This window comes from Trichoplax adhaerens, genomic scaffold (assembly GCF_000150275.1).
Source record: "Trichoplax adhaerens TRIADscaffold_1 genomic scaffold, whole genome shotgun sequence".
Lineage (NCBI taxonomy): Eukaryota > Metazoa > Placozoa > Uniplacotomia > Trichoplacea > Trichoplacidae > Trichoplax > Trichoplax adhaerens.
In genome coordinates this window covers 11,270,580-11,295,966 of record NW_002060943.1, presented here as the reverse complement: position 1 = coordinate 11,295,966, position 25,387 = coordinate 11,270,580, and the positions used below count along the sequence as shown (strand labels likewise).

Below are 25,387 nucleotides of genomic sequence, written 5' to 3'. Positions count from 1 at the left end.
AAAATATAAAGAATACCACATCTGCAAAATCAAGTAAATTATACTTTTAATGAGATCAACTGAATATTATCACTATAATTATGTAATTTTCGCCCATTACCATCTCTAAGACATCCAATTCTATAAAGTGTAGGCATTTTTATAATGAAAGCGAAAATATCATCAATAAATGTATTTAAAGCTTTATAAGTGAGCATACGCCAAGGTAAATGAGCTATAGATTTCATCTTATAGTTTATGAATAACTGAGGAGTCATCATGATAAAACCTTTAAAATAAAAAAGTATAGTTTTAGAGACAAATAGTAGTTAAAAATTACGGACGGATGAATTTTCACATTAGCCTAAGAAGTCAAGACAGCTTAATTTGACCTACCAAACATTAATAAAAATCCGTAGCAAATGCCAAGGCAAAATGAATACCACCCTTTATGCTCATGATACAGCAGCGAGTAAACAGTATAACATGCAAACATCGGGAAAAGTGCCCATGACAAATATTTAAAAGCCATCTAAAATTGTTTTTAAGAACCAAAGGGCATAGTGTATGTGAATTTAAGATAAAAGTGTTAAAATACAACGGACCTTAAAAGAGACCCTAGAAGTTTACCCTATCGTATTCCTTCGTGGGTGATTCTTCATATGTTGCTCTGTCTTGGATTGAGATTCTAGGTATAGATCTAAATGGCCCATTTGACCAGTTGAGCTGCAGTCAATACAAACCGTAACTTAAGTTAATTGAGTACTAAGCAAAATCCAAGCTTCTAATATCTAATTTTGATATGAATTGCTACAGTTTAGGTAAATCTGATTCTGTACAGATTCAATCTTCACCTCAACTTTCATAACTTTCGTAATTTTCCAAGCATCAATACCTAAACCGACCAAACAACTTATGATGATCATAGTGTTGGTGTCATTATCAAGAACGTACAGTAAAACAATAACTGATTGAACAACACCAAAAAAAACGCTTCTGACAGATAAACCCTCCAAAGATTTTCTAGAATTCCAGAATTGAATATCTAAAAATCATAAGCGTATGTATAAAAAATGCATTAATATTTATATTAGTGCTATACACCAATTGCCATATTTACAGTTAAGATTTGTACTGTACACACTTTTATACTTCGTTACCGTTTTTAAAGGCCAAAAATTCAAAAACGCTGTGCAATAAACTAACGCAAATTGTTAATCCGATGAGATAAGGGTTAGTTTCAAGCAGCATTTGCTAGTAAGACGAAAGTATAAAAATACAAAAATATTAGTTGGATAGTATTTTCTAGGAGCTATAACTACATCCAGATTCAAAAAGCTCCGATTTACAATTAATAAGAAAAATAATAAATTTGCATATGGAGTTCACTTTTTTTAGATTTGAGTTTTAAGTAGTAAAAAGTTAAAAAATTAGATTATTTTCTAATAAGGGTATCAAATACTAGAATGATTGCATGTACAAAAGCGATAAACTTCTAAATAGAATTCGATATTTAATCGATTGTATTCCATATACCTTCATACTATCTTTCTCATCATCAGTTTGCTGATCTCCTCCCATTAATGCTGTCCAAGGATTTTGAGTAGTTTGTGACGCGAAAAATTGCCATTTAATTAAGGAAAGAGGGCCATATATCAGATTTAAATGTAAAGTCCTAATAGTTTGAAAGATTAATTGGTGATTACTACCAAAGCCGACGATAACATTTAAAAGTATGAACTAAACATTTTCATTACTCGACGGAAGAATTGACGGGCATGTAGTCACTATTTAAATTCCAATAATCGTTTAAAAATATCACTGGAAAGTAATGTCCTTGGCCGTCAAATTTTACGACTATGGGAGTAAAAAAATAACCAATTATCAAAGTAACAATATAATATAATGCGTCTTGCAAAATTTAGCTAGTGCAAATAACGATTTTACAGTACATTGATTTAAAGGTGCAGGAACTGATCCTTCGACCCACGAAGTATGATCGTCTAATAGATTTATAGTTAAGTTTGGATGCCAATAAGAGATAATTTCAGGTTTTTCATTTTCTGTTTTCTACAATGGCATTCGTAAATCAATAATACAAATAGGCTTGCATTTGATAATGTTGTAGTTATCAACGTATATATGATATAAAAAAACGTTGTCGACTACTTAGAAAAATCCTTATTTACTGGAAGTAAGTCGGCGTGGACTTCAGTCTTTCCTGTTATTAAGTTGGATGCTTTATGCAACCTTTTTTTGCGATATCTAGTTAACACTAAAATAATTGTGTTAGTGATAAGATCGATAAATGGGACTAAATGTAGTGTTGAGTTAAAATATTGCAGTACACTAACAATGATGTACAATTTACATACTTTTCATTTGGTGAATCACTCCCAGCGATTGATAATGTCTACTGTTTGGATCGGGAGATATTCCATGTTTGCAGATATAAACGTGCAAATAAAGAGATCCATTATTCTGTACATTCTGGATGATAACCAGGCAAAGAAGTAAATCAAGTTAGAAAATTTCAGTTGAAATCAATTGCATTTGCTGTATAAATTAGATTAGATAATAAAAAAGGAATCATTTATTATTTAATGTAGATTAGATAATAAAAAACGATTCATTTTATTATTTAATGTAGATATGTAAAAGCTCGATCCTAAATAACGCTACGGTAGGTTGGATTGAAAACCAAAGTTATTAGTTCTGGAAATCAGTAGATTTAACAATAACCATATATTATCAGCTTAAATATCTATAGAAATTGCTGCTACGATAAAGTCCACTTTTAAACGAGTATCGCACTATTTTTAGACACTGTCGTTAAACGTAGACTTGTACCTCACTGATATTGAATGAATGACTTTTACTCCTAGTTCCATCTGCATTAGGGCCATCTTCCCAACTGCCGTATCTCAATTTATTATACTTCCATACCAAGTAGCTTGAATTATCAAATTCTGTAAAGTTTTCTTTCTCCGATAGGTAAACATATAAACTCTACAAGACATGAAAAAGTTAATCGATGAAAAATAGAATTATTTCTGGGGTAAAATCCGAGTCGATAAACTTGCTCAACATTATATTAACTTATTAGGAGAGTGCGTAAGTTGGAAAGCTATAAAGAAGGCCAATGTCCAAGGGCGTAGAATAGTCATTGATACTGTACTCTATTCCGTCCATTAAAGTAAACTTTATAAAATGCCCAGTCTATTTTGTATCTACAGATCGTTCCATAACGTGCTATCGGCACAAGTAAAATCAGGGAGGTTTACAGTAGATCGATCCAGCGTACCATAGCTGTTAACAGACGCTTGATCGATCTAATCTACAGTACTGTACCATAAGGGTAGAGTGTACTGCTATGGTATTGCAAGATGAGCATGAAATAATTTTTAACTTTTATTTATCACTGGATATGCTCACTATTCGTAAGGAATACGTAATCCGTCAATCGGATTCTTGCATACATATACGCATGTTTTAAACTGTTTAGCGCATACAGTAGAATCCTATCACTAATAATAATAATAAATTACATGATTATGGAGAGTTTAGAAAACTTTTCTACCGATTAAAGTAGTAGTAAATTTGATCCAAATCTTATTGTTATTCCATATACGACGTACAGCTAAAGAATGCGTATCTCCTGATCGATTCAAAACATGTCTAGTTGTAGACTGTAAAGGAGCGTTGCAATGTCACTTGTAGTCTACTCGATATTTGAAAATTTTCTCCACGTCTGGAGCTGCATTCTTTCAATACTGGATATTATATATATATAACTTAGTATGGTGATTTCAGTCATTTATTGAAGTTTTACTCTTTATTACCTCTACCTACGCTAAAATTGTTGAGTATACGTATACCCTAATTGGTACAAATGATATACAGTACGTAATTATGTAGAAACTCATTCAAAAATGAATGCTGATCATGAGAGTAGAAAATCTCGATCTAAGTGTGACAAGTCTATTCTAGCATACGATGATCTATTGTATCCAATATTGACTTACTAATAGTTGGCCATGTGGGAAGAGATTTGTAGACGGTTTATAATTTGTTGTAGCTGGTGAAGTGGTACCATTATTCGCATTGGGTTTGGAGCCGGACTTGAAGAGATTAGAAATAAAATAGAAAATGATCATTTGCCATACTAGACGTTTCCAACTGAATCCTGCTTGGTTTTGACGCTCTTGCTGTTGGTTATTTCCTTGCTGATCGTTTGCATGAGTGGTTTCGGATTCTTGACTACCAGCTTGAGTCTCATTTTCGTTGTTTTTTGCAGATTTATTTGGCATTTCTAAATTTTCGATTGAAGATTTTGGAGAAACACTTCTTCAATCACAAAAAAGCTGTGGATAACACTGCAGTTGTCGTCAGTTTGCAAGTTAAAACTACTGTACAGCAGAGTGAAAACCTGGTCGACAACTTGATACTGTACTTCACAATGTAAAGTACTGTAGAAGATCAGACAGGGTGCTGTCCTGTACAGTACCGTACAGTAGAGTATGAATGTTATGTTGTCCTATTTCAGTAGGGTTTCGTACTACCGTAGGTACAGTACGTACACTCATAGACTACCAGAGATACCTGGTACTGTGTCCACTTGTAGAGTGGGTAAGAATTTTCTTTCTAGATAAATCAGTGCATATTTTATGGTTTATTTTCCAAAGAAAACCTGTACAACGTTATAGGTATGAAAAGAGGATGATCTGATTACCGATTTATATCAAATTGAAATAAAATCGATGCATTTTTGGCCTTTGTATTTCATTTTGAAAAATGACAGTACTGTAGACCAGCTTCACCCAAAACGATGTCACTGGTAGCGATTCACTTGCTGCTGTACGTCCGTACACATTGTATTCTACAATGTTGTATCAACTGACCGAGTGCAGTTCGAAATACTCGTGAGTGACGTTAGTGTTCTGTAGACCAGCTTCACCCAAAACGATGTCACTCGTAGCGATTCACTTGCTGCTGTACGTCCGTACACATTGTATTCTACAATGTTGTATCAACTGACCGAGTGCAGTTCGAAATACTCGTGAGTGACGTTAGTGTTCTGTAGACCAGCTTCACCCAAAACGATGTCACTGGTAGCGATTCACTTGCTGCTGTACGTCCATACACACTGTATTCTACAATGTTGTATCAACTGACCGAGTGCAGTTCGAAATACTCGTGAGTGACTTTAGTGTTCTGTAGACCAGCTTCACCCAAAACGATGTCACTCGTAGCGATTCACTTGCTGCTGTACGTCCATACGCATTGTATTCTACAATGTTGTATCAACTGACCGAGTGCAGGTCGACATACAGTACTCGTGAGTAACACTAGTGTTGACTTCGGTCTTACTCTACTGTACGTAATTGTATAGGTTTACTACTGAACAACTCATGGTTTTTGCAGCCTTCTTAGCCTAATCATACTGTACTGTACAGTGTACAGTGTACATCACTCAATGACGACTAATTCATGGCGTGGTAGGAAAAAAAAATTTAATTTCATTCTTCTACCAGTGTCTATCCCGCCACATCCAACCTTATTACCCACCTTACTTTTATGCAGCACAAAGTAACAAATTGCAAATTAGCGTAGAAAAAGCATATAGCTAGCGGTTTTTCCAGCCTTCTATGCCTAATGCCTAATGATGCTGTAGATCACTCAATGACAACTAATTCATGGCCTAGTAGGAAAATTACATTTCATTCTTCTACCAGTGTCGATCCCACCACATCCGACCTTAATACCCACCTTACTTTTATACAGCACAAAGTAACAAATTGCAAATTAGCATAGAAAAAGCACATACAGTAGCTAGCGGTTTTTGCAGCCTTCTATGCCTAATCATACTGTCCATCACTCAATGACGACTAATTCATGGCCTAGTAGGAAAATTACATTTCATTCATCTACCAGTATCGATCCCACCACATCCGACCTGGTTACCACCCTACTTTTATACAGCACAAAGTAACAAATTGCAAATTTGCATAGAAAAAGCATATACAGTAGCGTGCGGTTTTTGCAGCCTTCTATGCCTAATGCCTAATCATACATAGATCACTCAATGACAATGAATTGATGGCCTAGTAGAAAAATTCGATTTCACCCTTCTACGAGTATCCATTAGGATATTAACTGCACTGACAACTAGCTTTTACCTTTTTATGTCTATGCTTAACACTTCGACTTTTGCTCTCATATCTCCCAACACTCGAAGCCTTTACACTGTAATAACGGTTACCACTCGCTCGCTATGCTTCACTCTAAATTTCTATATATAAGTAATTAAAACACGAAAGCACCTTATGGTTTATATATGCCACGGCTAAAGCCTGAATTAACAGCAAAATCTTTTCAATTTCAAGCTTAAGCTGGCTATGCAAGAGCCTTGAAGTACAATATCCATCATATTGAACCATTTTAGTACTCTACTTAAGAGTTTAAATACCACTATAAATAAATAAAATTCATTACACCCGATCATAATGGAGTCACTGTCATCTGGTGAATTGAGCACTCAGAGCTGACATAAGGCGTCAATTACTTTCTCTATTTTATTCCTCAAGTAGTCACTTTAGCCATAATATCATTTATTTCCATTCTGTGTCATTCTCTGTTAGTCTACGGAATAATTCATACGATCAAACTGCTATTGTGAGTATTAGCTTAAAAAAAAAAGAAACAATCCAAGTACTATAAAAAAAGATGTCATCATACCCACGAGTAATAACGATCATTATATTAGAAATTACTAATTTTATCTGCAGTAAAATTTTATAATGCACATATATATAAACGCATAATAGTAGATGATTCAATCGATCCATTGATAAAGCACCTTATAAATTTAGAACAAATAAAACCGTCTAGTATCATGTTGATCCATTCTCCTTGTATCACGAATATAATCCAAAATGTAGTAAAATGGAATTATGCTCAAATAGAATTGACCTAGTATAGGGTAATAATATTAAATGAATTTAACAATTCATAAATTGCTAAATTACATTAGTGTCAAAGCTAGATAAATTTTCGGGCTAGTTAAACCTATGCAGTGTAATATTAACTTACGATATAAAACAAGAGCTGTAACGGTCAAAGACAATTAAGCTCAATTGCAATTGATCTAACCTAGGCTAACAATGCTTGATAAATTAGCAATTCGTAAACTGCTAAATTACATCTCAATAAAAACCGGATTCATTCTCTATTTGCTATACGTAAAATGCAGCAAGTCTGCACGCTATCAAATGAAGAATCCAACATAAAATAGTGAATAAAATACAGTCATAGCTTATTTCATCTTGAAAATTTCTCTGGATCTATTAACCACACAGAGGTTATTTCTGCGTATTTTCTGTTGCAAAAATACAGAACGATTAGGTGTCACGATTAGTCGAGTTTTCAATAGTATCTGTGCCAATTTTTGAAGCCAAATAGAAAAAGGGTAATTTTCATCTCTGTATGCTTACATATGTTGCACATTAAGGTAATCAACAAACCTTACGACAATATTCGCGATATCTTCGGTAGAATGGAGTTCTTTGTATTTTATTCTGATTACAGGGAGAACACGCGACATTTCTGTTATGAATTCTTCATAACCTTTTTGTAGACATTTTAGATATTCGATAGTAATTCCCGATTCTCCTTTACAGCCGCGTTTATCAATTCGTGCCTTACATTCTTCAGGCGTCACATCGAGATAGACGATTAAATTTGGTCTCTTTCTAGATAGATCAATTACGGTTGCTGTATTAAGTAATATATTGACCGTTGACATGCATGAATCATATTAGCATCTAATGCCCTTCAAATATCATAGGCGGATAACTTGACTTACAAAAAGTTGGATAAATTGTTAAAAAGTGATGTGTAAGTATTATATTCTCTTTCTTCCATTAGCCCAGTGTCTTTTAACACCTGTAATTATTATTGATAAAAATCGATCCGTACATTAGTGATAGAATATATGAATGTGAGCATGGAATAGCTAGGAAATTTATTTATTTAGTACCGAGTTAAGAAATAACTTCAAGCAATCTTAATATATTAGTCTGATATTACCTTAGCATACACAAGATCTTAATATATTAGTCTGATATTACCTTAGCATACACAAGATCTTCGTAGATAGATCTATCTTGAATTCCACCTCGACCTTGCCAAACTATTTGTTGTTGTTGCTGGAAATGAGCATTTAATAAATTAACCTACAAAATTGGAATAAAAGGGTAAGTACGTTTCTCCTTTAAAAGTGGCATAAGTCGTAGTGCCATTGGCAGTACTCTCACAGTACACAAATCCTAACTAGTTCCATAAACTATATGACGCTAAAACTAGCAATAAATAATTAGAATTAGAAGACTACATTGTAGTTTACACTATCCAACATATCATCAAGGCACATGAACCTTCTTAGTGTATACGACGTATATTCCATTTTACGAGTATACGTACATCGTATAGTATGTGATATGCATCTTTAATAATTATATGTATATCATTATAATCCATCAGATCATGAAATATCCGTGCCTAAAGGCGATATCTACAATTGCATTACGTTGAGGATTGATTGATTGATAATCATAAGTGATACTTTGTCTAGATATACGTAGATCGTTAAGTTTCTACATAAAACTTTATTTATAAAATACACACTAAGTGTACACGTACAAATTATATACAGAAATAGAGCAAGAAATAAACTACTGGAGGCAAACACGTATAATTATGCAGTAATTCATATACCAATCGGCGTATACACCTACAGTACTATACATTAAATAAATTATAATTAGGAGTAATAGAGTATAACGGACGATTAAACCAATTTCATAACTGTACCTGAACAGCAAAACCATGACGCCTCGGATTACGGTAGAAATCGCGCAAATAGTTGTTATCCAGTACAGGTTCATGAAAGGAAGGTACACAAAGTGATTTTGAAAGAGCTTTGGTGACAGAGGTCTTACCAGAAGCTGTAATAAATTAGTTTCTTCAACCATTTGTATCAACATTAAAATGGCAATAATAAAGGGTCAGGGACTAGGCGCCTGAATTTTAAATAGTTTACCTGTTATGCCAGCAACGGAAATGAAAATATTATGAGTATCACGAGATTGATCGAATGCAGAACACTTTCCTGGCCAAGTTTTAACATTATGGTACTGTCTATTGTCACAATAATCGCGATCTTGATTTTCTTCCATGATGGAATCTCAATGCCTTGTCTACTCTATGGAAACGAAGCAAGCCTGCCAATACTGGCTACAACCACATTATATCCTTAAAATTGCCTACATGTACTTAAATGAACATAATAAACTTAGCTAGGTAGTCTACTACTAGATTTAATTGTAAGGAAATCAAGAATAAGCGTCTTCTAATCTTCCCTAGATTAATTCATTTATTTAACCTAAATGATCAGACGACTACTGCAGTAATTCTAGATTTAGAATTTGCACCTATCACTAGTATGCTATAGCTACGGAGACCATGGTACAGTTCTATACAGACTGTACCAGTACACTAGCTACAGTACTATACGCTATACTAAAGTAACATTCCTAGAAAGTGTACAGTATAGAGTGTATAATGTGTATCATCAGTACTCAACTTCAGTAGCTCCAGTTGCAGCAAATCCGAAACCGCTAGAGCAATCCACGACTGGAAGCAAATATATCAGTCATTTAGTTAGTTTTTTAAGATAAAATAAATGAACTGCCTTCAACTTGGTGTATAGATTGCATGGCTGCAAAAAAATTAATAACGCAAGTAAGATTCTTTTCCTGTGTGAATTTTTACCATTCGACGATACACTATTTAAATGTACGTGCACGTCCAATTTGAAATATTGCCATAATATATTGTGCGTATGCATACGAGTAAAGAGAGGATGATTTGGAGGAAGAGGCATTTTTAATTGTACTTTCATCATGATAAAGGATACTGATAAATAGAGAGATACCAAGATGAACTATCATATCGACGTTGACTACTCGTATTGTACACGATATGATATGCCAATTGCCTATTTACAATTCTAAATAAAAAAACCTACTGTGCTTTGCAAAATTAGCTCGTTGAGCTTTGCAACAACGAAAGAGCCACAGTACATCGATAACTATTTCCCTTATATTGTGCTATATTAACTGCAGGTCTGATTAATTTATAATTGGATAGTTGCATCATCATCTGCCTACTACCACCTATGCAATACAGTAGAGTATACTGCTCTATTCTGTGCAGGCCCTGTGTACTTAGGATACCATGATATCATCGCACTATACGTATATTATTTCGCGTATTATTACTCACACGGTCTAGATTCTGGATAAACTTGGTCAACTCACTATTAATAAGAAAAATAATAATATACATTTTGCTAGCTGCATGGAGCATGCATTATACACGCACAAAAAGCGACAACTGAAATCGCATACGTATACTGTAATGATAATTCGTATACCTTCATGTTGTTATAGAGCATTGTAGTTTCTGTTTTCTGCTTCCTTTCTAGAGTTCAGTAGTTATACAATATGTTGTACAACATAGAACACGCAATATATTATAGTACCGTACAAATACTGTATGATCTACAGTTGCATACTGCCGATTAGTGATGGCTTTACGATGTAGTATCTAACGATGCCTAATACATGTATGGACTTATTTTAGCTCAACTTACTCTAAATGCTATTACTTTATGTCCAACGGATCTCATTCTACAATCGGTAGTACTGAATTATATTAAAGAGCAAAGTTACTTATTGGTATTAATAAATAAATAATTAATAAATACATAAATTAATATTTATAAATATTGCTTAAAGATCTAATTCATTTGCTCATATTGGAAACCATACATTTGACTTATGAGTTGCTGTATGTTTTTGCAGTAAGTGCATTGATAACAGTTCTTATCCATAATTGTTATCCTTAGCTACGTTTATTTGAACCTACCAATTCTGCTGGACCAATTGTCAATGTACTCCGGCGAGCTTCCTGTTGCGCAAGATGCATTCTACGTTTTTTAGGCGAGAAAAACATTGATGTTTACCAACAACCTCGTTGCGTAAGTTATCGATGATTTGTGTGAAGGTCTTATTGTATATGAGGCCTATAAATTATCATTAACTTAGAGTATTTCTCTATAATGATAACAATGCTAAGCCATCAAAGCTAACTAAAATTTTAAAGTGCCTTATTCATTAGTCTACTTCCTAAATGTTTATTAGATTGCAAATGATTTCCTGCGAAGTAAATAAATTTTTTATATTCACGACACAAAACGAAAATCTTTAACTTAAATTGTATAGTTGCCACTCAATCTTACAAATCTTTTCTTATTAGGTTTTAAACGATACCATACAGTCCCTTGGTGAATTTACTAGTAGCGATTTAATAGCTTATCAAAGTAATGCAAGTAATGAGCAACAGTCGAATTCTTTAATCGAAAATTCCGAACAAAAACAGAACGATATCAAAGAAATACCATGCGCTACATGTTTAGGTGTTTTACAAGATTATTGCGATAAAAGTTTCGTCGAGAAGGTATGGTATCTGCATACTTGATAGAAATTTACTTTATTCTAAGGAGAATGCATTCATATCAATTGATGGTATTGTTTACAAATGCTATTAGTAAGATATCTTAAAACTGAAATCTGTAGCTACATAAGGATATTACTGAATCTTTATATGAGTATAAAGACTACGATTTATGTGTATCGCTTCCGCCTGCCTTTATCGTACGAGAGGTAACCTTTACATCATGGATATTAAATGTTATAAACTTGATTTCAAAGATCAATATATCTGCTAACAGTAATTTGCAATTAATTTAGCATTCTATTTGGATCTATCTGCAGGAACAATTTAAGTGAGTTAAAAATTATTTAGATCAGTACACAGAAATATATCAAATAGGCACGTATATAGTTCGGAGTGATATATTTACAATTTCCTTCATGTAACCAATTTGATTCAGCTATACAATAACAGTCATATGTATCACCAGTGTGAAAGTTATTCTTAATTACTACTCGGTCTATAACAGTGCTGTCACAAGGTCTATATTGCATTTTTTGTATTCCTCAACTTATACCTAAAACAGAAATAGATATGAGAAGTATTCCCAATACGAAGATATTGTTACCGTTAAAGAAGCGTTTAAATGGATTTGTGGTGGAATGTTAGATAAATTTTATAATGTCATTCATAAATATCAGGTTAGTTGTAAAATTTTGCTAGTATCTACTAAATTATCAATCGTTGTTACGGTCTGTAAAAGATCTTATTTTAATTTTCTATGGTTACAGAGTTTATTTCAAGTCAAGATAGAGTTTTTATTTCCGGAATCCGAAAGTGACGATGACTTCTTTAACAAGTACTCCAAAAAAAATAAAAAATAGTCTTTTGTGCTTAAGTACCATTAAATAAACATCTTTTATATAGTACAACTACTAGTCATACATAACTCTTCAAAAAAGCTAATATAAATTATTTCTTAAATTTATGAACTTCTTTATGTAAATTGTAGTTATGTCAGCCCCTCATCCCCGCCGAGAAAATTGCGGCGGAGATCACACCTCTCTAAAGTAATATTTCTGCGCTAAAAATTTGAATAAGTTTACGGTATATTGTACCAATGGCAACTACGCCGTCTTAAGAAAATGAATCTGTTTTTACATTACAATCAATTTATAGAAACATTGTGGTAGTCCACTGCTTAATGCAACGTCTGTACGAAATATCCTTCAAACAATTACCTCCCAGGAATTTAGAAAGTATAAGTATAAATATAGTAAACCCTAGTTACTATTTAGCCATGTTCATAGTAACTAATTATCACTGCATATTTTTAAATTTTCCTAGATATAGCTCTTACCCCCCAAAATCTACATCTGAATCAGTTACATATAAAGTGAACTTTAATCGTCAATCAATTTTTATGGCTGGCAAGTGCTACCATTTATTTTCGACGTTCATATTCCATTCCAAAGTTGTAGATGCTTGTACCTGTGTAATAGAAATACCAGCTATAGTTTCAGGAGCTCTTTTTTCAAATATTCTTGCATGTAATTCGTATATCAATGAAAAAAATCTTACTATTTGATCATTACCTAAAGGGCGATATAATAAGTACGATCGAACTATCAGTCAAACGCCTTGGATTATAGATGGCATCCGTAAAGGGGATACTTCTGTACAGGTACGAATAGTATCTCTAGTTCATCTTACAATTATAAATAAGATATGGATTTAATACGAACGCATATGAAGGATTAAAATTAAGTTCAATAAATTATAATAATGCAAAATTGTAGGAGCTTATCTGCGATCCAATCATAGCAAAAGTGAATGCCGATGGTCTGTCATAGTTAATTGCTTGCAATGAGATAATTGCGTACATTAATCGCAATTATCATATTCTGTAATATTTATTGTAAAAACGGTTATATGGCTTACAGGTTGTAAATTTTCATCTTCTGGTCGTGAAGACATTGATGTTCGTATGCTAGGGAAAGGTTACTATCATTAATATCTCATTGATAGGAATGATCATGTTACTTACAATGTAAACTATCGAAGCTATATCAATAAAATACAATGTTTATTGTTATATATAATTTATGAGTTTTCCTTGTACATAATATTTTACGCTAGGACGTCCATTTATAGCTGAAATACTAAATCCTCGTTCACCATTTATGACAAAAATGGAGGTTTTACAGTTACAAAATGTACGCTGCCTTAATATACTGTATTATCTGTTGTTAATTTTACAGCATATGCAGGACGTTGTTTCTCATCGAGTTACTTTTATGACATTTTAGAAAATTAATTTTGCGACAGATAGCATTAAAGTTAAGGACTTACAAATGGTGAAAAGGTCTATTGTTATATCATTTAATTGTTTTATCATATACACATTAAATAAACCATGATTATCAGTAAGATCTATTTATTCATGACGTAGGTGGGATGCATCAAAACTCAAAGATGGAGAAGAAAACAAGACGAAAACTTACAGGTATTCGCAAGCATATTTCAGGATTTAATAACAATGAATCGAGTAGTGGAAAAGGACGAGTTATTTCATTACTGCTACTAATCTAGACTTGTTAATATCATGATTCAGTGCTTTAGTATATTGTAGCGAGACTATCAACGAAGATAAAATACTGCCCTTATGCAAAATGAAGGTGATAAATGTCGAAATTAGGTATTATAACTGTCGATAACCCGAATGATAAGTAACGATTACATACTTGATAGGAGCTAACAATAGAACAGAAAACACCACTGCGCGTTCTACACAGGTAAATAATTATAATATTGATGTCAAGGTGGTGCCACAGCCAGTCTTGTAATACAGCACTTTAACTACATCAATCAGTATGCCGGTATAAGCATGATAGAAATTATCGTAATTGTGAAATCAGTACTATGACGTAATGTTTCTTCTTGTATTGGAATTCCAGACGAACGTTGGCTGTTCGCTGCAGAATGATTTGGTCGATGAAAACCGAATATCTTGATGCCCATCACTTTAAACTATACTTAACCACGCAGGCCGGCACTTATATAAAGGAATTTGTTCATGGTGATTTGGGCAGAACCAAGCCGAACTTATGTACACTACTAAATATGGGAGTCGATATTCTGGAGTTGGATGTTGAAGTAAGATCTAGCCATACCTATTTCATTCTATTTTTCATATCACTTACGTTGATCCTATATAGTATACAGTATAACCTATTCAGCTAATCGTATATCTAATTATTTAGTCCGTTGATTTAGACTGGCCTCCAGAAGTCACTGAAGATAGTTCGGATAATAATAACATATAGTTATATTTTACAACAGTCTGTATACAACATTCTGAGATATACCTGTTACACCGTTGCATATAATTGATTTATTACCCTAAAAATCAGTCGTAACGACTACTGTATCAAGCAATAAGATAACATGCATAATTTATTGTTGCTGTAAGTATGACATTTCATAATGACGTTTCTCGACACTTGACCGAAACTGTGCTAAATCGTTCATTTAGTAAGTTATGACTAGTCTTGATTAGATATTTGACGTGCTAAGTTAGATATTTTATTTCTAATCCATACTCATGATACGGCAATACAGGAAATTGTTAACGCATTGTTTAAATTTGCAAGACTTTATGATAAAATTTTGATAAAGGGTTTGCTCTTAGTTAAAACAATATTTATAGTGCTATAGAGGATCAATTATTTTTTTGCAATAAAGATTGCATGATTACTATAATTCATTATAATGATTTAACAATGCATCACGGTTTTCAATTGATGACTTATAATATTATACATGTATATATATACAGTATATTTACAGCTAGCTTGCAATTAATCCATGCTCCACTTCACAGACACCAAAATTTTAATATACGCTTAATATAGGATAAAGTATACCCACAGGTTGCAATACTGAGTAGGCAAACACGAAATTTCCACTGTAGTAGTAAACTTGAGGAAATGAAAAATAAAATACTGGATGCTCTAGAAATAGATAGTGCTCATCATCTGAAGACGAGTACTTATAATTTTAGTTACATGAAAACTGTATTTTAATCTAAAATGTATCTATTCAAAATTATTTTAGTGCTTCTTCTCTTTCACGTAATATCTTCAACTTTTGCTTCGCGTCTGTTAATCTCTAATCAAAGTCATAAGACGCAGCATTTAAAATATAAATAATTCTTCTAAAGACTATTATTTCATTGCACGGTAGTCAAATGGTATAAAGTTTCGTGATTAAAATGCAATGATACTTTAAAAGTTACAATTATAGGCAAAGTATTAATTTATTAAAACCTACCTGATGCAGGATTTCTAATCGTTGCGGAAGTTCTACGAACTCTTCCACATCAAAGATAGGTTCTATTGGTCACAGGAACAATTGACGAAAATAAAAAATAAGCCATGTTATGATATGGATATCGAGCAAAAACTATCGAAATTACTAGTCGTTTAGAAATTAACTAGCAACCCTATATTAAAAATATTCAGCAGAATAAAAACCAGAAGTATCATAGGGTTATAATTACCTTTACTAGAATCGTCAGGTTGTACGATTTTAGCTATTAATTCTATTCGTTCATATTTTTCCTACAGGGTTCACCGATATTATAGGATAATAATTAATTAGAGCTATAGTCGATTACAGTTTTTAATGAAGATGGATTGTATTACATGTGATCGATCAAAAACATGTGTATGTCACCCAGTCTGAACTATAAAATCATACCATATTAGCTCTTCGAAGCTGAAATAAGTCGTGCAAAAGGATCGCAACACGTTGATGCCGAGATTGGCGATCAGCTACATTTGCTTCTTCAATTTTTTCATAACTGAGATATTGTTGTAATAAATTTGCCCATACTTGATCAATAGATTCCTCTTTTGCCATATATAGCAAAGCCAAACGATTTTACATCAAAAGTACAGTCGATGGGCAAAAAATTATTGCATAATCAATTGTGAGTCCTTCTTCGATATGTACTGCCGTACTAACTGTAAGTTGTATTGAACGTAGTTGCGTAGTATACCATAACAATACTCGTACTGCATAATGGATACAGACAGTATATCTACAAAATGGTACTACAATATTCCTACTTTCCTACGCCTACAGTACAGTAGAATTATTATCCATGTTTTAATAATGAATAAAGCTTGTAATATTTGTAAATTTCAGTCTAGCTTGAAATACTGATTTATATCTATCCCTATCATATTTATTAAAGAGTTAAACAAACAAGAATAAAAAGATATTCGGGCAATATTACTATTGATCGTATAAGAGCGAGTTGATTTTTACCGCTGCTAGGGTGTTCGTCCCATGGGATGCCATCAATGTTTACTCTAGCTTTGAAGCGTTTACCGATAGAGTCGATCAGAGTCTAGTAGTAATCAATGAAAGCGATTCCAGATTAGTCAGTATGATTTATTTGACAAAATAAAAAAATGTATCATCGATAAGGATATCAAATTGAAATTATTTGCAAGTCTAGGTACAATGTAAAAGATAAGATTAACTTAAAGCGATAGGAAGACAATCAGTCTATAACAAGTTCAATGATAAAGTACTTTTGTAAATAATAAATGATACATACGATAGCATCCAATACTATTACCGTAGAACAACATTGATATTACCCTGCTTTCGTAATGTAGGATAGTACAGTATTTCAATTTACCTCGGATAATTTCCTCTTCTTGTCATCGTCTAGGTTGAGTTTTTGGATGCTGTTATCAAGCAATTTTGTCATAGAGTCTAACAATTGCATTACGATATGTTTGCTGTTTATATCCAGGCTATTTACGGACGATTCCATGTTCCGTCTTTAGTTCTGTTTCGAAAATGAAATGGATTATTGTATACCGCATGAATATGTAGTAGGCTATTCTACCGTATGATTACAATACTCTACTAGTCTTACTAATAGTTAACAACAATGGCCAAAAGTATTGTGCAGGTAAATTAGCATTTATTAGATAACTTTCGGCTAATGTATATCATCAAGTTTTACTGCCTATGAAATTCTTATACTGTATCATTAAGCACGTCTATCAATAATAATATGCTCGTATGCGTTCACAGCTTTTCGATCGACTTAGCATTTACCTACCTGTTGTACCCAAGAGCTTGAATTATTAAGAGTAAAAACAAGACACCATAGGTAGACTTATATCATAGTAAAGTACATCAATGAAAGATCCAATCCTGTTGCTTGTTGTATGTCAATCAATGGACACTATTGAGCCACTTTTCGCTTTTTTACCAATATTCATCCATAAACACCGACAAGGGTGCTGCAAATAAATCGAAATATCATCTATTCATCTTGTTCAACAGTTCTATACACTTCATTTTACCAATTTCTAATCAATAGATTAGCCAAATAAACAGTAAAAGCAGAGTGTGATGCTTCATAACTTGACATACCAGATTACTAGGCAAAAGACTTTAAATAGCTTGATTTTGTCAAAAGTTTGACGTTGTAGAAGGTCTTGAAATGGTCTTCTACTGTATATTTTTGATCAGGCTGTCCGATGAGATCCCGCCATTTACGGGTTCGATTGATTTTCTATCAGTACAGTGTACAGTACAAGCTATTGATAGTCTACAGTACAGTGTAGTGTAGTACAGTACTGTACTCCAGGACAACTGAGCCAGTTTTCCATCCTGCCTTGGACAGACAGACACCATTGGCCTCATCGCGTCAAACTATTGTACCAAACACCTCGTTATGATAGTACTTTAGTATGTAAACGATCGATCGATGTTAAATTGACTGATTTTTTCTAAATTAAGTAATATTTCGTTAAATCTTATTATTTGTTAGTATTTCTACTTGGAAGCAGTTCTACCAGATCGTAGATGTTATTTGAATTAGTTCCAGTGATTTAGAAAACAGATGCGGAAGATCCATACCTACAGACTGGTCTACCCACAGTCCAGTAACAGCAAGTAAGTATTTTTCGATATTTTACGGCCTCATTTAGTTAGTAAAGTCCGTCTGTCCGAGGGGAGTGATAGAGGGTCTCTCGTGTACAGTACAGTACATACCGTAATATACAGGGTACACTGTACAGTACAATGTACTGTAAATACAGTACTGTACATTGTAGACACGAAAGCGAGTTAACTGCATAGAGATAGCCCAGTGGCATTCCAAGAAAAGTCCGCCTGTCCGAGGGAAGTGATCGTGTACAGTGTACAGTACGTCATACTGTGCATGTATTACTGTAGACTGTAGACATGAAAGCGAGTTAACCGTAGAGAGACAGACCAGTGGCGTTGCTGACAGAGCAAGAAAAGTCCGTCTGTCTGAGGGGAGTCGTACAGTACTGTACGTAATAAAACCGAGTTAATTAATTAAGTGGTGTTGCTAACAGAGCAGGAAAAGTCCGTCTGTCCGAGCGAAGGGCTGGTGTACAGTGTACAGTACGCCATACTGCGCATGTATACTGTAGACTGTAGACATGAAAGCGAGTTAACCGCATAGAGACAGACTAATGGCGTTGCTGACAGCGCAATCTGCTATACTGTATGTTTCAGACTGCGCGGTTATTTGAATCTCTCGTCTCGTTGGTTACTAGCTGCAGAAGCAGAAACTCTCCATTGGGCCTGCAACGAATGTCGGCAATCGATGATGAGCTATCCTATATCCTATGATGGTCATTGCCCTTACTGCCATTCCAGTGATATCTTGTATATAGTATTAGTCAAGAATGACGAGAACAAGAAAGAAGTAAGACAGTCACCAACAGAATTGAACTTGGAGGAAAATTCCAATCAATCCACTACGTGTCCGTTGTCGGAGAACCACCGCAAGGAGCAAAGTGAAGATGGAAAAGCAGCAACAACGTTGTCCGATGATAAGTCGCAACAACAAGACAAGAATGAAACTGACAAGGACATCGAGAACAACGATACAGCTGCTTTAAAAGAGGAAATAGAGACAGATACACCCAAATTGGACTCGTCTACCAACAATGACCATTTACCCGATATTATTGAGTCCCTGCTAAAGTTAGGCCTTGCTTATAAAGTACCTGAAGATAGAGGTAAGATGATCGAATTTTGGAGCTGATTTACTATATTTCATTGCTAATGAGAAAGAAGATGACAATAGAACTGAAAGCCTCGCAATAAAATTAAAACTTATTACGTTCTCTATTCTATAATCTGCACATACTGAAATACTCCAAAACAGTGCTCACTCTACATCGTAATATTAGCATATTCCAGTTTTGGACCAGACTCCAATAGGTGGAATCAAATATCGCACTCACGCGATGACTTGAGATCCAATTTCAATTTTTAAAAATTCCTGGCCTGCCAATCAGTGCATGATAGCGAATAATATACAGTATATAACATACGAGATATGTAGAGGATGCTATCTTGACCTCACTGAACATTGAAATGACGTTATTCAAAATTGAGGAATTACTAACTAAATATACTGTATTAGTTCATTTTCTCCAAAACGTTAACTTCAGATACGATCATTATACTTCAGCATAGTTCTAGTTACAATTTCATCAAGGTCCAATCTGTTTCTTAATTTAAATCTGTTTGTTGTATTATAAAAGACTCCAATGAAATTCCATCATTTCAATGTCGTTCGTGCGGCTATGGTTTTAATCTCGATTGGTCAAAGAATAGCTTGCAATCAATCTTCAAAGCTAACCTGGATAGCGCAGAAAAAGGGTTAGAAATTGGCTTTAGTAATAAAGATTTCTGCTAATAAAATCGAATGAAAATTTCAGAAGATTGATAATTACGAAAAATAGACATAAAATTGCACTTACTTATCTTTAGGTAGCGTGAATAGTTTATGTTTACAAAGTGCATGACAGGACAAAATTGTATTATTCAATTTTTCTGCGTCAAAATTACTTGACTGTTAAATTAACAACTTCATGATTCACTGCCGAAATTGTAAATAGTAATAATTTGTATCTGCATGCAATAATAGTAATATGCAATTATTTTAAATTAATGTTATTGTATTGACATTCTATTTATCTAAAAGCTTGTCTGCACAATCAAGCGACCAAAGTGATACTGCTCAAAGTGGTCAAGTTGATGCAACCAACTTTGATTATAACACATACTACCAGTATTATCAATATATTCATCAATATGGAGCACAGCCGTCTACCGTAAATTCAGTCCAATCTGATACTGCAAATGTAAAAGATGCTGTTGAGAAAACTAACGAGAATGTGGATGGAGATACAGCAAATCCTGCTCATGCCAACCAAAAGTTGCCCGACGCAGTTAGTATTACTTTCTGATATCGTATCCAAATACTTACAATATATGTAAAAATAATCATTGCAATAATAATTTTATAATTAACGTATTAATCATTCAGGCTGATAATACTACGGCAAACATAAATGCACTATCGTCCTACGCCGATTACTATGCCTACTGGCAGAATTACTACTCTATGATGAATCAAAATACAGCTCAACAGCAATCGTCAGCGAATGCTAAAACAACTGTTAGCGAATCACAGAGCCAATCAAAATCAAAATCAAGCTACACGACAGAGTATAAAGATTATTCCGTTAGTGCTTTCTTTAATAGCTCTACTGGTAGATTTCAAAAAATGTCTGACGATCAACATTGGACTAGCAAGGGTCTTCCATCAGATCGTGACTTCCGACAAATGGCACACTACTTCGATCCAAATACTCTAAATGAAATTTCTGTCAATGAAAAGCAAAAGATAAAAAAGAAACGAAAATTACCCCAAGATCAAGTTCAAAAATTAAAAGAAGAGAAAAAATTGAAAAAGCATAGATCATTAATGAAGTCACTTTTATCATAATTGCTGTATTTTTATTCACAGTCAGATATACTATCTATAGCGACATCCCTACTGTAGATATATTAATAAAATACTCTATTGAAATTCAAATACCATTTATGGCAGTAACTAATGTAACTCTCGATATTTATGACAACTTCTGCATAATTGGTAAGGATTTACTTTTAATATGTAATCTTTCAATGCCCATCTGTACTTTCGTAAAATAAGCTAGTCAATTATTAAGAAATGACAAACGTTACTAGAGCCTCAGTTTAACACGTACAGATAAAGGAAAAGGCCTCTACGGTGTAACATATAAATTGTATCAAAATAATTTTATTGCCAAACATGTTGATTACATGTCTTTTTTTGCTAATTGCAATACATTGCTTTTTAAAATTGAAATATTCAATAAATACATTTCCTATACAATGATTTTAGCATTAAACACGTCTTCAAGTTAACAACTCTAAAACAAGATCTTTCATAAATCTATGAGAAAAGTAGTGTTATCATATACAAAGTAGTAAAACAAACTTTAAATATATGAAACTATACAGAGCGCACTTGCATTCTCTATTTAATATAACATATACACCAATTGTTGCGGCTTATTTTATTTACATGTGATCAATACATCAATTCGATTTATCAAGCATTTGTCGATTTATTTCTATCCAAACTAATCATGATCCTCCGCACAATCGCCAGGACACGAATTATCCATATCATCAGAGTCTGCAAGATAAAGTTTGAAAAGCATGAAATAATAGCAAAATACTACTGCATTTACCTTCGATAGTACACCCCATTATTTCGTATTACGATATGAATTGATGAGACTGGTTAATAACAATTTCTTTTAGTACTCCAAGTTAATAATACGCGTATTACGATACTATGGCATTTTATAAGACTGTATACTGTACATAGAGTTAGGGTTAGGATTGTATATCGGACAGAGTAAGCTTTAATAATATCAGAAATTAAGGCATATATTTTTTATACCATAAACAATGATTCATGATTAGCTATAATTAATTTAGCTATTTTGTTATCAACATAAACGCTTAGATATAGTACATACCATCGTAAGTTGTAGCACACCATATGCAGTAGTGGTATTTGCTTCTTAAGTATTGGTTGAGTTCTACTAGCCTTTCGAATTCCTTTTAAAAATAATAATTTTCAACTATTAAAACAAGCACAGTTAACCTGTAGTATACTTCAATGGCGTTATAGTTTAGCGTTTAAGTCAAAATTGATCACCATAATACGGAGAACTGCATGTGAAATAAGAATACAGTTAAACATTTTTCTTTCCTAATTACCGATAAAATCATGATGAAAGCTACGTTTTATCAGTAATTAGTAAAACGCATATGATGAATTTCTAAGTGCAGAGTAATTTATAACATTATTACTATAATCAACAACGAATGAAATAGACAGCAAATACGAGCTATACCGTAGCTGTGTCTTCAGCATCATCTTCTAATGTACATTGCTCTTTTTCGTCTTCATCATCTTCAATTAACCAGTACCATGGTTTTACATAATTTAAATCCTTGCTTTCATCTAATCTTTGGCAAGCCAGCTGCGCTTTTCGTAAATCATGCTTAGCACGCTGTTGCGTGCGTTTCGAACGAATAAGTTCACGAAAGTTTTCAGCTCGCTCTTTTTCTACTAACTGTCTCCTTTTGGCCAATTGTTGAAGTCGTATTTCTTGTAATTTTCGTTTTCTATTTTTTTCCTCATCTTTACCTATTCCACCTCGATCTAATGGGTATAATTCAGTTGTTATAAAATAGGATAGCCGATAAAATTCATATAACGCACCTCGTAATATGTATGCATCACTAGATATTTCCATAATGGAATAAACTGATTTAACCCTTTGTGGTGTCGTTGTTAAAAATTACCAAGTAATTACATACCTCCTTTAATATTTATCGGCAATGGTTCAGCTATTCCATTTGCTGTAATTGTCATGAAATGAATTATAATTAGTTCAATTCAGTGTCATAGAACATGATATTGTAGAATATCAATAGCAACAAATCGTACCTAGTAAACTGCATTACTAATAATCATACTGTTAATTAATCAAGCCTCTAGTTTAATGTTAAACACTGCTCCAAATCTTCAATCAATAACCATAAACACGTCTAGTAGTCTACGCCATAATTAATCGTGCTCAATAAACTACGTTGCTGATAAGAATGCTACTAAGTAATTAATCCAGCCTCTAAGTTAGTGTTCAACACTGCTTTGTAATCTCCTATCAACTACGAGAGTGCCAAAGAATCTTTTTCTTTTTATAGCTTGAATCATTATATAATATTTTTATATGTACGAATATATAAGTCACGGTATATATTATAACAACAATCATCAATTACGATTGTCACTTACAGTACAATAACGAGTAAAAATAGAGAGTCGGTCGTATAAGGGTATACGCTTAAAAACGGGTATTAATCAAAACTCCAAACTACTTTAAACTACAGTAGTTTCCAAAGGGTAGAAAGTAGAGTGTAAAAGGAGTCTTTTCTTTTCACAATTTGTATTCTAAAACAGCAATGAAACTGCACTGCAATGTACTCAGTACAATTCAACTTCAACTGTTGTTCAGTACTGAAGAGAGCAGCCATTGGACACTATTACTATTTTAAAATAGCATCACTTTACTGAGAGTAAATTACTTGTACTGCATATGGTGTAGAATAAAAAGAAAGAGCAGACAACAAGAAAACTTTATTGCATGATGTATGCAAACTACTATGCACTCGTATGCTCAATTTATTATCCATTCACTAATTCTATTATACGTATCACTGAGGTACATGATTTTGCAACATAATCGTATTCAAGCTGCAAGAAATAATATCGATCATGTACCTCAGTGAATTCTTTTTCTTTTTTATACCAGAGTAATATGTAGCTTCGAAATATTGCTGAAGGTAGAAGAATACTGTCTAACAACAGGAATAATACCTACTATACAAGTAGAAGTTTGCACAGTACCTTTTCTACCGAGCCCATCACCAACTTTGTAACCCATCTTGGCCATCAACTTAAATCCTTTATTATCAGTTCCAATGGCCTTCTTTAAAACTTCCTCTCGTTTCTCCGCTTGTAACACTTTCAACGGTTTCATTCGATTCTGGTGACTTTTAAGATGAGCTTGTTCTTCTTCAATCCTCCTCTTCCTAGTGTACTCTGTTAGTCGAGATGCATCAGAATTGTTAGCCTCATTTAGATATATGTCCGACATATAATCGTCAACCTCAGGGTCCTCAGACATATTTCAAGCACTTCAATATAAATCCTTGCAAGCAACGGTAAGAGACCAAATAGCAATAACGTAGTCCGTAATAGTACAGTATTACTTTGCTGGCTGTCTCGTAGATTATATATTATAGCTACAAGGGATTCTTCTCAGCGACACCTGAATTTACGAGTAGCTTTTCCGGCACAGATTTACTTCCAATTTTAACTGCAGTTAATGCAATCGTAAGCGAATGCTGCGGCGAAACGGATCAGTATACCGACTATACGATATTGGCGATTAGGCTATCTGACAGTTGCACCTTTTGTGCCTGCTATAAGAAACCAAATTGCTTCTTGCTAGTGATAATTCTTTCTCATTTCATAGACGCGTAAATGCTTTAGAACAGCTGATTCCTTCCAATTTTGCATGGACAGAGTTTTCAACCTTTTATTTTTGCGTATACAGTACGTGTATGTCCAATATCCATCGGTAAGCTACTAAGAGGGGTATCTACTCAACGCTCATCTATGGGATATATTAAACCTCTTGAGTTGTGTCTATCACAATCGTACTGACTGTAGTGCTCTCCACTGCGAAGTAATACCTAACAGCATCTAGTAGATCTACAACAGTCGAGCTCAACTTGCAGACCAAAACTCTCCTCAATTGCTCATCGTTAATATCCTAATTAGCTGGTTGATTATACTGTATTACTCACGTCACCAAGT

At 33.6% G+C, this 25,387-nt stretch overlaps 6 protein-coding genes across 6 annotated transcripts in view; 2 read left to right on the top strand and 4 right to left on the bottom strand.

The window, feature by feature from the left end:
- Positions 1-4,136, bottom strand: part of TRIADDRAFT_49806 (uncharacterized protein) — a gene marked incomplete at both ends in the record, with an annotated part of 4,298 nt that extends 162 nt beyond the window's left edge. Inside the window, 13 exons of the mRNA XM_002108272.1 lie at positions 101-268; positions 376-511; positions 610-679; positions 723-727; positions 834-1,024; positions 1,140-1,233; positions 1,516-1,654; positions 1,737-1,836; positions 1,932-2,049; positions 2,169-2,244; positions 2,351-2,469; positions 2,830-2,988; positions 4,005-4,136. Of these exons, the coding sequence (XP_002108308.1) occupies positions 101-268; positions 376-511; positions 610-679; positions 723-727; positions 834-1,024; positions 1,140-1,233; positions 1,516-1,654; positions 1,737-1,836; positions 1,932-2,049; positions 2,169-2,244; positions 2,351-2,469; positions 2,830-2,988; positions 4,005-4,136 (1,507 nt within the window). The remainder of the gene's footprint in view (positions 1-100; positions 269-375; positions 512-609; positions 680-722; positions 728-833; positions 1,025-1,139; positions 1,234-1,515; positions 1,655-1,736; positions 1,837-1,931; positions 2,050-2,168; positions 2,245-2,350; positions 2,470-2,829; positions 2,989-4,004) is intronic.
- Positions 4,137-6,590: 2,454 nt separating this feature from the next.
- Positions 6,591-9,215, bottom strand: TRIADDRAFT_63579 (uncharacterized protein; the record flags this gene model as incomplete). The annotated part of the gene is made up of 6 exons (XM_002108271.1): positions 6,591-6,621; positions 7,503-7,730; positions 7,844-7,923; positions 8,109-8,213; positions 8,851-8,984; positions 9,080-9,215. The coding sequence occupies 6 exons, from the start codon at positions 9,213-9,215 to the stop codon at positions 6,591-6,593; spliced, it is 714 nt and encodes a 237-aa protein (XP_002108307.1).
- Positions 9,216-10,653: 1,438 nt separating this feature from the next.
- Positions 10,654-14,861, top strand: TRIADDRAFT_52642 (uncharacterized protein; the record flags this gene model as incomplete). The annotated part of the gene is made up of 17 exons (XM_002108993.1): positions 10,654-10,666; positions 10,839-10,903; positions 10,949-11,080; positions 11,359-11,559; positions 11,679-11,765; positions 11,853-11,887; positions 12,122-12,236; positions 12,327-12,394; positions 12,715-12,794; positions 13,137-13,219; positions 13,335-13,377; positions 13,479-13,535; positions 13,675-13,751; positions 13,988-14,041; positions 14,287-14,330; positions 14,493-14,691; positions 14,799-14,861. 17 exons carry the CDS (start codon positions 10,654-10,656, stop codon positions 14,859-14,861), a joined length of 1,416 nt encoding a protein of 471 aa, XP_002109029.1.
- Positions 14,862-15,642: 781 nt separating this feature from the next.
- TRIADDRAFT_52641 (uncharacterized protein) lies at positions 15,643-17,386 on the bottom strand (the record flags this gene model as incomplete). Its single annotated transcript, XM_002108270.1, has 6 exons — positions 15,643-15,705; positions 15,868-15,929; positions 16,097-16,157; positions 16,297-16,448; positions 16,870-16,951; positions 17,249-17,386. The coding sequence occupies 6 exons, from the start codon at positions 17,384-17,386 to the stop codon at positions 15,643-15,645; spliced, it is 558 nt and encodes a 185-aa protein (XP_002108306.1).
- Positions 17,387-19,207: 1,821 nt separating this feature from the next.
- On the top strand, positions 19,208-21,403 carry TRIADDRAFT_52640 (uncharacterized protein; the record flags this gene model as incomplete). The annotated part of the gene is made up of 4 exons (XM_002108992.1): positions 19,208-19,622; positions 20,154-20,271; positions 20,597-20,843; positions 20,942-21,403. The coding sequence occupies 4 exons, from the start codon at positions 19,208-19,210 to the stop codon at positions 21,401-21,403; spliced, it is 1,242 nt and encodes a 413-aa protein (XP_002109028.1).
- Positions 21,404-22,067: 664 nt separating this feature from the next.
- Positions 22,068-24,692, bottom strand: TRIADDRAFT_52639 (uncharacterized protein; the record flags this gene model as incomplete). Its single annotated transcript, XM_002108269.1, has 5 exons — positions 22,068-22,123; positions 22,473-22,554; positions 22,854-23,164; positions 23,323-23,364; positions 24,413-24,692. 5 exons carry the CDS (start codon positions 24,690-24,692, stop codon positions 22,068-22,070), a joined length of 771 nt encoding a protein of 256 aa, XP_002108305.1.
- Between the last annotated feature and the right edge of the window lie 695 nt (positions 24,693-25,387).